The sequence below is a fragment of the Alligator mississippiensis genome, chromosome 3 (assembly GCF_030867095.1).
Source record: "Alligator mississippiensis isolate rAllMis1 chromosome 3, rAllMis1, whole genome shotgun sequence".
NCBI classification, from domain to species: domain Eukaryota; kingdom Metazoa; phylum Chordata; order Crocodylia; family Alligatoridae; genus Alligator; species Alligator mississippiensis.
Window position 1 is genome coordinate 171543200 of NC_081826.1, and position 12806 is coordinate 171556005.

Genomic DNA, 12806 nt, shown 5'->3' on the forward strand with positions numbered 1-12806 from the left:
GGGAGGAAGGAAAAGCGTTCAGAGCTCAACAGGAACAATGAGCAGGTTTGTTATTAAAAACATTATTTAAGTATAATTATATTTTCAAACATAAAATGTCAATGACACGTTTGAGAATACACAAAGAACACAAGATGTGATTAGTTCTTTTCATTATTTGTACATAACTTGCTGTTTAATAGCAGGAACTTGGACTTCCTAACATAAGGGGCTGGATTTTTCAGCAGGCCTAAATCAGTGTAAACAATATTGACTTTAGTGTAGCTGGACCACTTTATGCCTCCTGCCAAAGGTCCAGTCTGTAAACTCCATCCTTTTTTTTCCCCTCGCTCTGTGCAGGCACCAAATTCTTACAGTTTTATGGTGTAAATGCAGGGCAATGTTGCTGAGGTCAATATAATTACTCTAGGTTTCCATTGCTAGAAGCCAGAGAGAAATTCAAATCCAAAGAGCCTAGTTTCACTTCAGTCTTCCAGAGAATTGCCCGTTTTGTTCCTTCTTATTAATGAACTCTAATTCTGAATTCTTTTAAATGCCTCAGATTGCTTAGGACTCCCCTCTCCCCTGGTTTTTTGCTTTTTTTCCTTTGACCAAAGTTGTTGGTGAATCCTGATCATGTTAATCATTTATGAAGTTCTCTGGTCCCAAATTCTGCTCTGTTACACTAAGAGAAATCCACAATGGCTTTATTGCCTTTTGAGTCACTCCTGGCTTACAACCACGTACATGAGGACAGAACCAAACCCACTGACTTCAATCCAACTATTCATGTAGGAAAAAAACTGGCCTTCAATGGGTCCCATTAATGTTTTCAGGGTTTTATAATTTTACTTATGTTCTCTTATTTCATTTATCTGACTCCAAAGAAAATTGTTATTCAAAGGTGATTTATCTTGTGCTTCCTTTTTTCCTCTTCATTTAAAGATTTACAGATGCAAGCTCAAAAGAAATTATTTGGGAAATAATTAAACACTACAGCAGTTGCATAGGAAATGAACTCTATCATCTATATATAAACATCTCAGTAAGTCATGTCTTCCAACATTACCTTCTCCTTTTGTCCCAGGAACTCTGATCCAGTAAAGAACATAAGCATGGGTGTGCCTTTAAAGCTCATGAGTAGTCCTATTGACTTCAATGAGACTATTAGAGCACTTACAGCTAGGTGTGTCCTTTGTTATGACAAGGCCATGGTCCTTGGTCAGATCAATTTATCATACCCTGAGGGGTACCTTTTTCAGGTTATTCAGAGCTGGAGTTCTAGGTGGCCCATCTGACCCAGAAGGGACAGTGAAAATTGTCATGAGACCATAATCAGCCATGGAACTGGCTGACAGAGGTTTGTAATCATTACAACCTAAACTGTAAAGAAAAGCAGCACAGAGGGGACAGCAACGTGGACATGAAACATTAGGACAGATGAAAAAAAAGCACAGCCAGGAATAGATGAACTTGGTTTGGAAACCTGTCACCAAGGGAAGCAAGGCAAGTGCTTGACTATACAGCATCATTTCTAGCCCAGTTTTTGTCTGGTCTATCCCTCCCGGTGACCTTAAGGGGGAAATGGTGGCCTGGATGATGGCAGATCATGAATCCTTCTAATGATCACGGTGTCTAGCCCTTAATTAGCTGAAGCAGCACTGATATCAACTCTTACATCCATCAATTCCAGTATCCCCAAGAGGAGTGGGAGAGGTGCTTGACAATATGGCAAGCTAGTCAGCTCACCTCTAATTCAGTTTCAGTTAGGTCAATCCCTCCTGATGGTCTTAAGAGGGGAATGATGTTACCTCAAGCCATGAATCCCTCAAATGGCCGCAGTGCTGTGCCTATAAGAAGAGCCTAGGCCTACCAATGTTGCTTCAGGCATCCATCAAATCCCAGTTTCAGCTGCCACAGAACTGCTGTCTTCGCAGTTTTCTGACTGAGATTGGTGCCCCAGTGGGCCTTGCAAAGATACAGTTGAGCTCTGGATCCAGACTGAAATGCAGCCATATCTAAGCATCCCATGGACTTTGAAGGTCAGATCTGGATTCACACCAAACCTTAGCTTCACTTATCCATTCTGGTCCACCCCAGCTGTCTGATCATGTGCCAATACACACTCCTGTATCTTTTGAGCTGCACGAAGTAATGACTATGAAACTGACATTAATACCCTGGCTGAACACCTTCTGCCAGGCCAGTGTTTCTCAACCTGCGGGTCATGACCCAAAAGGGGGTCACAAGAATATTTCAAAGGGTCGCGAGCTATAACACAGGGGTGGCGGGAAGGACAGAGGGGCGGTGGGAAGGCACCTGCCCCTTCCAGAGGGGGAAGAGGGAAAGGGAGAGCTGCATGGCCAGGCTGGTGGCACCAGGGCCATTGTCTGTGCTTGTGGGGTTGGGGCAGCCAGGGAGACATTGCTCAAGGGACAGGAGGGGCCATGATCAGGCTGCCTGGCACAGCTTGGCAGCCTCAGGCTGGCAGGGGGGAGGGTGCCACAGGCCTCTCCTCCTCCTCTCTCCAGCCCATGCTGGTGCTAGGCTAGCTCCACTGCTGCCCATGTGAGCCAGAGCCACCTCAGCCACTGTGCTCTGACCTGAACGGGAAGTGAGCATCTGGTTCCCTCTGGCAGGACCGGGGGGGTGGAGAGGGGAGGTTGCAGGTTGGGTGTGAGGTACACTAGCATGGCGGGGCAGGGGACTGGGGGTCAGGCACTGGCAGGACCAGGGGCATGTGGGTTGGGACAGGCCATGGATCTTTACAAATGGGTCCTGGCAGGAAAAAGGTTGAGAACCACTGTTCTAGGCAGAGGTAATGTTATTGTCACTTAGAAAAATGGCTAAAAACGTGCACTTACACATCACTGTTTGTGGTATACACACTGTAATTTAAGGATTCAATCGCCATCCATCGTACTGGAAGTCTTCCCTGGAAAGACATTTGCATTAGAGGCTATCACCATAGACAACGAGTAAAGGTTGACAGTGGAGGAGGCACAACTCCACACCAACTACACCACCTCTGCTGCTGCTGGGTGCTGGCTCTGGCTGAGCTGCATCCCCGTGCCCCATTTTAGGTGCAGAAATCATGCCGCCGCTGCCCCTGCTGCTGCCAGACTGTAGCTCTGGCTCTGGCTCAGCTGGGCTGGGCTGGGCTGGAGCCCCACACCCCACTGTCGTCACAGAAATCTGGGGGGGGAAGCACATGCCCCCTGTGGCTCCCCATGCATCGCCTATGGCTATTACACTAATAATAGCTGTCATTTCTGTTTCAAAATGACCAACCTGAAACCTACTCCACAGGGATTCACGTTCACAATTGTAATAGTATGTGTAAATGACTTCATTCTAAGCAAATATTTCTTTCATTAAATAATTAACAAACAATATAGAGAGTTACTTTGGTCCTCTTTATGATGCAAATGGTATGCCCATCTGGACTGCTCTCTGTGGTTGGCACACACTTATTTAATAGGTCACTGCATTAGCTGTGGAATGATGCTACCACTTGGTGGCAACTTTGGTTTCTTCTCGTTCCCATTTTTTGTTGCTGTTGGATTTCATTTAACATCTTAGCATTTGTGGGCTCATAATCATTGAAATAAAATTGAGGATTGTTTTATTTGTCCTTCATGTGACTTTTTACACCCAAAAACATTGAACACTTATTTAGTAGTAATGTCATACATAACAAAATTTACCCTGATTCAAATGTCTAATCTGAATTTTCCGGACACTGAATTGTCACACCTGTTGCACAGGAGAGGCCATAGCTTGACATAAGGCAACACAGCACTACATAAATCACTAGAATTAGGCCATTTGAAAATTTGCCCCCAAATCTAGTTTTTATTTCATTCTGCTCACACACCCCCACATATACCCATACACACCCTAAATATAGCTGTAATGAAAGTTTTTATTGTTAAGGATACTGACAGGCCTTGGCCAGAATCCTGCATCCAAACAGCCTGAAACTTTGCATGTGTCTCCAAATTCAACACTACTTGGACTTTAAGGAAGGTTCATATCTCAACTTTGTGTCTTAAATTAATCTTTAAAAAAAACAGAGTGATGACCCCTGAGAAAGTATGACTAAGTAGACAACTTTGTTTCAATCCTTACCATTGTCTTTTTAACATAAACTTCTTGACCTCTAGACAATCCAAAATCTGCTATTTTTGCAACATAGTTTTCTCCAACCAAAATGTTTCTTGCTGCTAAATCCCGATGAATAAACTAAAAAGAACAAGCAGAAATTCCCATGTGAGCCATGACCCTTGAGTTTTGTTTTATACTATGTGCTACATTCAAAATTATTGCCACATGCAGAAATGCAGAAGAGTTGACAAAGGAAACCTCTTGGCATGACAACAGAATAAGAAAATCTCTTTTAAACTTTTTGGTGTAATAAGGAAGAGGCGGAAGACAGTTGTGCTATCACCTGCAGATCTCTTACCGCCTCGTAACTTACCCTCCCTGACAAAACATTTTTATGGAGCCACAACATAATTTGGCTAGCAAATGGATGTTCGTATAGGCTGAAGTAGCAACCTGTATGAGCTCATGTTACGACTGATGTCATGTAGTGTTTTTCTCTCTCTATGCAAAAGTTATTAAGATAACATTTAATGTATTAATAAAAGTTAGATTTTAGTTCAGTGGAACTGTGTGAGGCTATTCCCCATTAAACTCTGGGTTGATTATACGTTGACAATCCTTTAGTGCCATGGGTGCATAACAGTCCCTCTGGGGCTCAGAATGGGGGTGCAGACAAAGATCCCTGGAAATGCTGGGGCAGGGTGGGTGGTGGGGTTTGATACAAGCTACCTGCAGGGCTCTGTGCCTGCACTCCTCTTCCTGCCACTACCCTTGCCTCCATTCTCTGGCACTACACAAGATCTCTGCCCAGGGTGCTGAAATTTCTTGTTACACTTCTGCAAAAAGGTGATAATTCATGGCCATGAAACAACCCTGACAAGTGTGCAAAGGAGCAGTGAAGCAGTTGTAAGTAGCAATACATTATTATGTGTAGGAACCTACTGAATTCATGGTGGAAGTAGAGTGCATGGCGGCTCATTTAATCTTGCATGTTCCCCCACGCGCATCTTTCCCCTTGCCCCCCTTCCTCGCTGCTGATTAGCAGGGGACCACTCTGCTCCCTCCTGTTCAGCAGGGAGACTAAAACCATGGTTTTAAACATGGAGCCATTTTTGCCCCCCTGCCAGTCGGCAACAAACAGCAGGGCTGTCCGGGGCCTCTCAGCCAATCAGTGGCAAAAGCAAAAATGTTGCCAGATTTAAAACTGCAGTTTCTGCTTCCCTGCTGATCCAGAATGAGCCACAAGCAGGGCCCCTCCACCAATCCATGGGACAGGGGCATGGGAGAAACTGCAAGATTAAAGGAGCTACAGTGCATCCCACTTCCGCCATGAACTCAGTAGGTCCCTAATTATGTGGAAATATCCCTTTCATTAGATTATTTTTTTTCATTTGGAACTACAAGACAAAGCTGGGTGGGGATGAAATGGCCTATAATACACATTAAGAATAAAATAAAATAAACCAAATTCTGGAGATAAATGTACATGCCAAAGGCCTTCTTGGGGAATGATCTTCAATCGTATTTTGATTTACCATGTTTTTTGAAGTGCTACATAGGTTCCCAAATTATGTAGTGACAAGACCCATCTAGATAAATAAGTGGAGGTGGACAGGTAGAAGAATAGACAAATCAATTCACATTGTAAAAGAAAGAAATATAAATTGGAGGAACAAATAATTAATTGCAGAAATCCATCAAGTATCAATTAGTCATGGCACACATATTACTGTTACGTTACTGAATATATGTAACAAATAATAGAACAAAGCATTTCCAAATCAACTCTTTATGTTTAAAAGGAAAGGAGTTCAGAACTGACCTGTTTTTGGCTTAGATAGTCCATCCCCCTGGCCACATCTGCTGCAAAATGCAGAAGCTGCTGAGAGGACAGGGTGGAGGCAGTACTGTTGGCAATAGCGAATGCTGGGTCTGTCTCCAGCACTCTGCTTTTCCTCAGAAAATCAAGTAAATTTCCATGGGGAGCATATTCAATAGCAAGGTAGAGATACCCTGTTGTAAGCCAGATAGTTTTTTATTACTAAGCAAAAAAAATGGGCAGTAACAAAGTCTGTGCATTTCCATGGATGGCGCTGAGTATCAGATTTAGAAAAAGACAATGAGGTAAGGTTGATTAATGTAGTAGTTTCAGAAGAATTCTTGTGGTTCTGTGGCTCAAAAACAGCTTTTCATTAGAGACATGGTACAATTCATCAGTTCACATTGGTGAGGGCATGGCCAGATAATTAACTGGTATAAATTGATGTACCTCCCATGTAAGGTTCTCTTATGAATCCATCTCAATCGAATGACCACATTGCTTGGTTTTCAAAAAGATTCACTCTTTAAACCTCCTATACCACCAACTATTGTTTTAGCTATATCAGGCTTTTTGTTTATTACAAGCATCAACTTTATTTAACCTCTGCTTGTATTTTATGTTTTAAAGAAGATTTTTTTCTTAACTGGTCTGAGGGCAATAACTTGCTTAATACTAGGAAAATGTTTGGATTGGAAAAATATCTAATTCTATAGTTTCTTGCTTTTAAAATAGTTCTAAAATGACTCTTGCTCAGGAAATAAGAGTATCTTACCCCGATGTTCACATGCTCCCAAAAGATTTATGATATTAGGATGATGACCAAGTTTACACAGAACCTCAAGTTCCCCAGCAAAGTCTCTGTGATCATCCTTTGAGGCATACTCTGGAAATCAAATAAGCATTTATTTATATAGTCCTTTGAATTGCAGTTGTAACCACATGCTTGCTACTATTAATTATGAAAAGACTTTGGAACTGTCTGGGGAATTACTGGTAAAAAGGGAAACTCCATGGTGCTCACTTGAATAATAATATCACTCTTCAGTCCAAAAACAGGAGGCACCTGTTTTTCCATAGCTTTACCAAATAGAGAATTTACTGCAAAATTTAAATCATTGTCTTATTGTCTGGGGAGATAGCAAGCCCAGATGTGTTCTATAACACATATACGGATTCATCAGCCTAAGAAAATGGTCACCAGAAAGACTCTAGTCATCAATCTTCATGCTGAAGCCCCCAAATACCAGTATTCCTTAAAGCATCCAATTCAAGGGCAATAAAGCAGTGAAGCAAGCAAACTCACATCAAAATCTATCCCTAGGCCAGGGAGATCAGTACACCAGTGGTATTTTTAACTTAGCACAGGTACAGACATTACTCTTTTATCAGTATAAGTGATTGGAAACTGGTCTATATTCATAACAGAACAGAAGTTCAGCACACATAGACTGGTGTAAAGATAGCAGAACCCAATCTAGGATTTGCTCCCTTTGCCCCCACCATCCCGGTCCCAAGGGGGGGGGGAGGGGTCTTTTGTTTGCTATTGATAAATTATGCTGCTTACAGAAAACCAAGAAATTTATATTGATTCCGCCTCAGGCTTTTTGAATTGCCCAGGAGGCAAATATTGCCCAGGCAACAGCAGAAATGATCTAACTTTTCATTTATATGAATTAATATGTATGTTTCAGTAGTGCCTGAAGGCTCTAGGTTCAGGATTCTCTTGCACCAGATGCTTTACAGGCATGGATAAATTTCATGCCCCTGTGTCAAAAAAGCTACAATTTTAAAGAAATTTCACATATTTATATCACCGACCTTTCATCCTTTTAATGGCAGCATCCATTCGTAAGCCATCTTTCTTAATTCGTGCTTTAAGAACCTGGCCAAAGTTGCCCTCCCCAATCACATCTTGAAATTTGATGTCATTCCATTCGAGAACTGGATAAATAGTGGGGTCCGGGCTGTTTTTGGCTTTCCTGCTCAGAGTGAGTGTCCCTGAATTAAACTGGACAGCTGGTTCTTCTCTCTGTACAAACAGAAGGCAGGTGTTATTAGCTGTGGCTTATACCACAGTAGCCGTGTCTACATGACACAGTTACTGTGCAGTAGCTCATAACTACTGCACAGTTGTGTTGTTGGGCATAAACTGTGACATGACACTACTGCTCAGTAGTAATGAGCTACTGTGCAGTAAGCATCACTAGGCAAATGTGCCAGGATGCTACTTCACAGTAATACTGGTTACTGCGCAGTCATTTAGTACTTGGTTATGCAAGTACTAAATGACTGCACAGTAACAACTGCACAGTGGGCAGCTCATGTAGATGTGAGCAATGCAGACAGAACTCATGGCCCCAACTATACAGCCCTCTCAGCATATATACATGGGTCCTTCTCTCTCATATACCAGGGGTGAGGTCTATTCTGATACAGTTCTCAGAAAAGGTGTGGCCTGCCAAATACAGAGATACTGAGGCTATAGTAGGCTAGCAGGAGATATCCCTGTAGCTCATCTCCCTTCTGTATATCAGAACCAGGCTTTGTACAATCCTCATCCCTACACAGAGCTGGCAAAGGTGTGGGGCTGCCATTGGCTGCCTCCTGACCTAGTGTTCCACATATGAAAGTTGTGTAGCAGCAGTTACTGGTTCTCAAATTAAACCCATTTTGCAACACAAAATACAGCTTCCCAGAAACAGAATTGGCCCGAGAAGTTAAAACTAACCTTCCTCATGTCTAGCATTCCCTCAGCCACTGCACATATCAGAACATGTAACCTGGTGGTGGAAAGGACTTAGAAAAAGCAAGGCAGAATGGGAGATGTACTGTGCAGGTGCCTTGTTCTTGTAGTGGACCTTCTACTTCATATTCCACAACTGTTATCCCTTCCTCAGCTCTGGGTCAGTAATAGGTGAGCTTTATAATATTGTTCCTTACATAAGTATGTGGGGGGGAGGGTTTATTTGGAAACTCCAGGGTTGAGAAGGTGAGGCCTATTGGGAAAAGATAATAGGTGAGGCCTAAATGAATGGTAACATTGACAAAAAAAACCCACCACCACATTTTGGAAGGCTTGAGCCATTCGGTGCTGGAAGTTAGCACGCTTCAGCTGAAGCATGATAAGAAAGGCCAGGAGGATTGTTAGGCAGGTCATCCCAGCAGAGCCAAGAATAGCAATCAGCAGCATTTTCCCTCCCTTTGATTCATGTTGAGCTGTTAAAAGTGGGAAAAAATGTTATTTAGTAGCATCCAATTAATCATGACTATCCCATGATAGGTAAATATAAGCACCTCCATTTTACAGATAAAACATAAAACAAATAGAGTAGATTTCTAAAAGTGGATACTGCTTTTGGACGATTTAATTTTTTGATGCTTGATGTTAACCACATGGGGTTTGAGTTTCAAAAGTACTAAGAACCTCCTACTCACACCTATTCCAAGTGGAGCTGGAGGACTTCAGAATCTTTTCAAATTAAGATGCTGGGGCCTCATCTGGATGAAACCACTGGTCTGTGGTACCCAAGAGGCCAGACTTGGTGATCACCCCTCTCTGCTTAAACCCTATATATCTATGAAATGTTAGGAACTTAATATAGTTAAAGCTTACAAAGTCAGTTGAGACATTGGCAAATTTTGTCCAATGTGATTTTTCCCAAGACACACAATGTGCCCATAGCAGAGATGAGAATCAAATTCTGGAACATGAGTCTCTACGTAAATTGTGCACGTTTTTCTTAAAATCTGATAATAATTCAGAGGAAATTAGTAAATAAAAAGCTCAGGTGTTAGTAGCCCCTGCTGTGTCCTTAGCTCACTAATCTACAAAATGCCTCTGACCACCTTCACATGGCTTGGGGTGAGTTAGGAATGGTGGACTGACCAACCTTTTGCTTCTGGAAGAGTCTTCAATTGAACAGAATTGTTAGGACTACTTGATCCTACGTTGTTCTGGGCACTAAGCTCAACCTCATATACGGTGTTCGGCTCAAGGCCTTTGAGATGGTATTGAGTAATGGTGGTGTTTCTGATGGTAACATCAATGTGATTGTACTCTGCCTTGCCACAAATTTTGTAGCTGATGATGATGGAGGAGATGGACTCTCCCTCAGCAGTTGACCAAGATATTAAAACAGAGGTGTCTGTAATGTTGCAAGTCTTGATGTTGTTGGGGGCAGGAGGGAATGCTGTGTATAAAAAAAAAAACAACAACCATTTCAGTTTACATCAATCCTTTTTCCTGTACCCAGATAGCCAAGACCTTTACCATTGCTCCCATTGCCTTAAACATAACAAGGATCTGGTTGACAGGATATGAAGTTTGATCGGGTTGTCTGTAAATTTGATATTGCAGTACCACCCTCTTTCAGAAGAGGTCATTCTGCCATTTGGCATGCATCTGGCCAGGTTAGAAGAGGGAAGAGAATATGTCAGGTATTACCATATGCTTTTTTGAATTAAAGTAACATATTTTACTTCCCCACTCAATCAGGATCCTTTATGGTTTCAGTAACCCTTACTTACCCTAGCTAGAGGAGCTATTTCCCTTGTCAAACCAAAGACTAACAGAAAGGGGAAATTCAATGTCAAAACTCATGTTTTGACATTTCATGAGGAAAAGGGCTGAGCTGCTGAGTAGGGGCTAGAGCAACAGCTGGAAACATAGCTTTCTCTTGGAATAACATAATTCTAGTGATATTCTTATAAGCAGATCAGCATAGGATACTAAGAAAATATTGCCTCCAACTGTAAGCACTGTCACTCCTGTAATACATTTAAGGATCAAGTTTTGCAGCCCTCATGAGTGAACACTTACTTTTGTGATCTTTAGGGGTTAGCACAAAGCCGACAGTAGTGGCCCATAAAAGCATGGTGATTTTATGAGCACCCCTGAAGTATGTCTGCTGTGACACCATAACAGGGAGCAGGTAGGAAATGGTTTTAACATTGGTTAACAACTGTTTTAAGGATCCTATCGGCAGCAGTATGACAGACTCAGCTAGATTTTGCTTTCAGGATAGTGCAAAGACAGTGCATTGATTTTCAGAGATGCCGAGTAACAGAAAAGCCTCTTGCTACGAGAAGTACTGTAAGTGCTCATCACTTTTGGGAAACAGGCCATGAAGATAGGATTTTCAAAAGTACCTGCATGATTTAGAAGAACAAGCCCCACTAGAAGGCAGTGAGACCTATATTCTCAAGTCACTGCAAATTTTTTGGATACTCTTTCCTTGGTCTATGCAAATTCCTAGGATAAAAAATAGCTATTCATCTTAACAATGACACAAAACCCAGCCCCAAATGTACCATAAGAGCTTTCCTATTAGTGCAGAGGATTATATTTTTATGGAGACCTCTGATGACATCAAAATTCTACTAGAGAAAAGATAAAGGACTAAAAAGAAAGAAGTGAATCCAGATACTTACTGTCACTGTAGGTCCATGCATACAGATAGTCACTCCACTCTCCAGGGGACCTGGTATTCACACGCACCCGGCACATGTACTGCTGTCGGGGTTTTAATTTATCAATGATCACAGAAGATATATTTCCTTGAACTTTGGTGACAATATGGTCACTGTCGTCATTCACATTCCTCCCTTCCACTTCAATTGAAATGTCATCTTCTGGTTTCTGTGTTATTGGGTTCCATGACAAATTCAGAGATGTCCTGCTCTTAGGAAGGAGGGAGAGACCTTCTGGTGGGGGCAGACCTTGAAAAATCCAGATAAAGAGAGCTTTATTTTACGTCCTCTGCATATTTGCCTACAAATAAATGCTAGTATGAAACTAATAATTTGGGTCTGATCACTAGGCCTGTGCAAATAGGGAACTATTTGATTTGGGTTCAGATTTGACTGATTTGGATGCCAGCTATTCGATTCGAAGCTCTGAATTGGTTTCCCACTTCAATTCGGAGATTCGGCCATAGGGTATAATGGGGAATCAATTAAATATCTGTAACTGTTGTTTTTCTGTCTAATTTGGATGAAACTTGCAGAGATGGTAGCCTCTGCTCAGAGCGTGAAGCCTGCCAAGTTTCAATGAGATAGCTGCAGGGCCTTGGGGGAAACGGCACCCCAAATTTATGAAAGCAAAGCTCATGTCACATGTATGTGTTAAGCCACAGTGGGGTCAAAACTGCAGGGATGGTAACCCCCACAGAGGCCACAAAGCCTGCCAAGTTTCAAGGAGATAGGTGCAGGGGTTTGCGGGAAACTGAACCTCAAGCTGCTGACAGGCAAAACTCATGACAGATGACCCTGTGTGAGATAAGGTGCAGCGGGGTGAAAACTGGAGGGGTGGTGGTCCCTGCAGAGGCCACAAAGCCTGCCAAGTTTCAAGAAGATAGGTGTAGGGGCTTGGGGGAAACTGTACCTCAAGCTGCAGACAAGCAAAACTCATGACATGGGTGACACTGTGTGTGTTAAAGCACAGCAGTGTGAAAGCTGCAGGCCTGTTAGCCCCTGCTGAGGCCACAAAGCCTGCCAGATATCAAGGAGATAGGTGCTGGGGTTCTGGGTTCCTGCACCTCTGGCTGCTGACAGGCAAAACTTGTGTCATGGGTGCTTGTGCAACTGTGTCTGTCTTGGGGCATGGGGGAGGGGAAACTACTGCAGGCCTGGCTGATAGGCCCTGCTGTGGCCACAAAGTCTGCCAGCTGTCAAGGAGATAGGTGCAGGGGGGTTCTGGCGCCCTGCACCCCTAGCTGCTGACAGGCAAAACTCGTGACATGGGTGCTTGTGCAACTGATTGTCTCTGTCTTGGAGCAGAAGCAGTTTGTCTCTGTATTGATTATTTCCTCTCCTTAGTCTGTGGTTTTATAGGTGTTAATCCTTGCTCATTAACTCGTTATCTAGTAGCTAGCTACTTTGTATTGAGGTGGTCCCTGAG

At 42.7% G+C, this 12806-nt stretch overlaps 1 protein-coding gene across 1 annotated transcript in view; it reads right to left on the minus strand.

Annotated features, from left to right (window-relative positions):
• Positions 1–12806, minus strand: part of TEK (TEK receptor tyrosine kinase) — a 76706-nt gene that overhangs the window by 4390 nt on the left and 59510 nt on the right. Inside the window, exons 12-19 of the mRNA XM_006268987.4 lie at positions 11339–11626; positions 9799–10098; positions 8967–9124; positions 7727–7937; positions 6681–6791; positions 5909–6099; positions 4111–4224; positions 2844–2914 (exon numbers count right to left, since the gene is read on the minus strand). Coding sequence (XP_006269049.1) covers positions 2844–2914; positions 4111–4224; positions 5909–6099; positions 6681–6791; positions 7727–7937; positions 8967–9124; positions 9799–10098; positions 11339–11626 — 1444 coding nt within the window. The remainder of the gene's footprint in view (positions 1–2843; positions 2915–4110; positions 4225–5908; positions 6100–6680; positions 6792–7726; positions 7938–8966; positions 9125–9798; positions 10099–11338; positions 11627–12806) is intronic.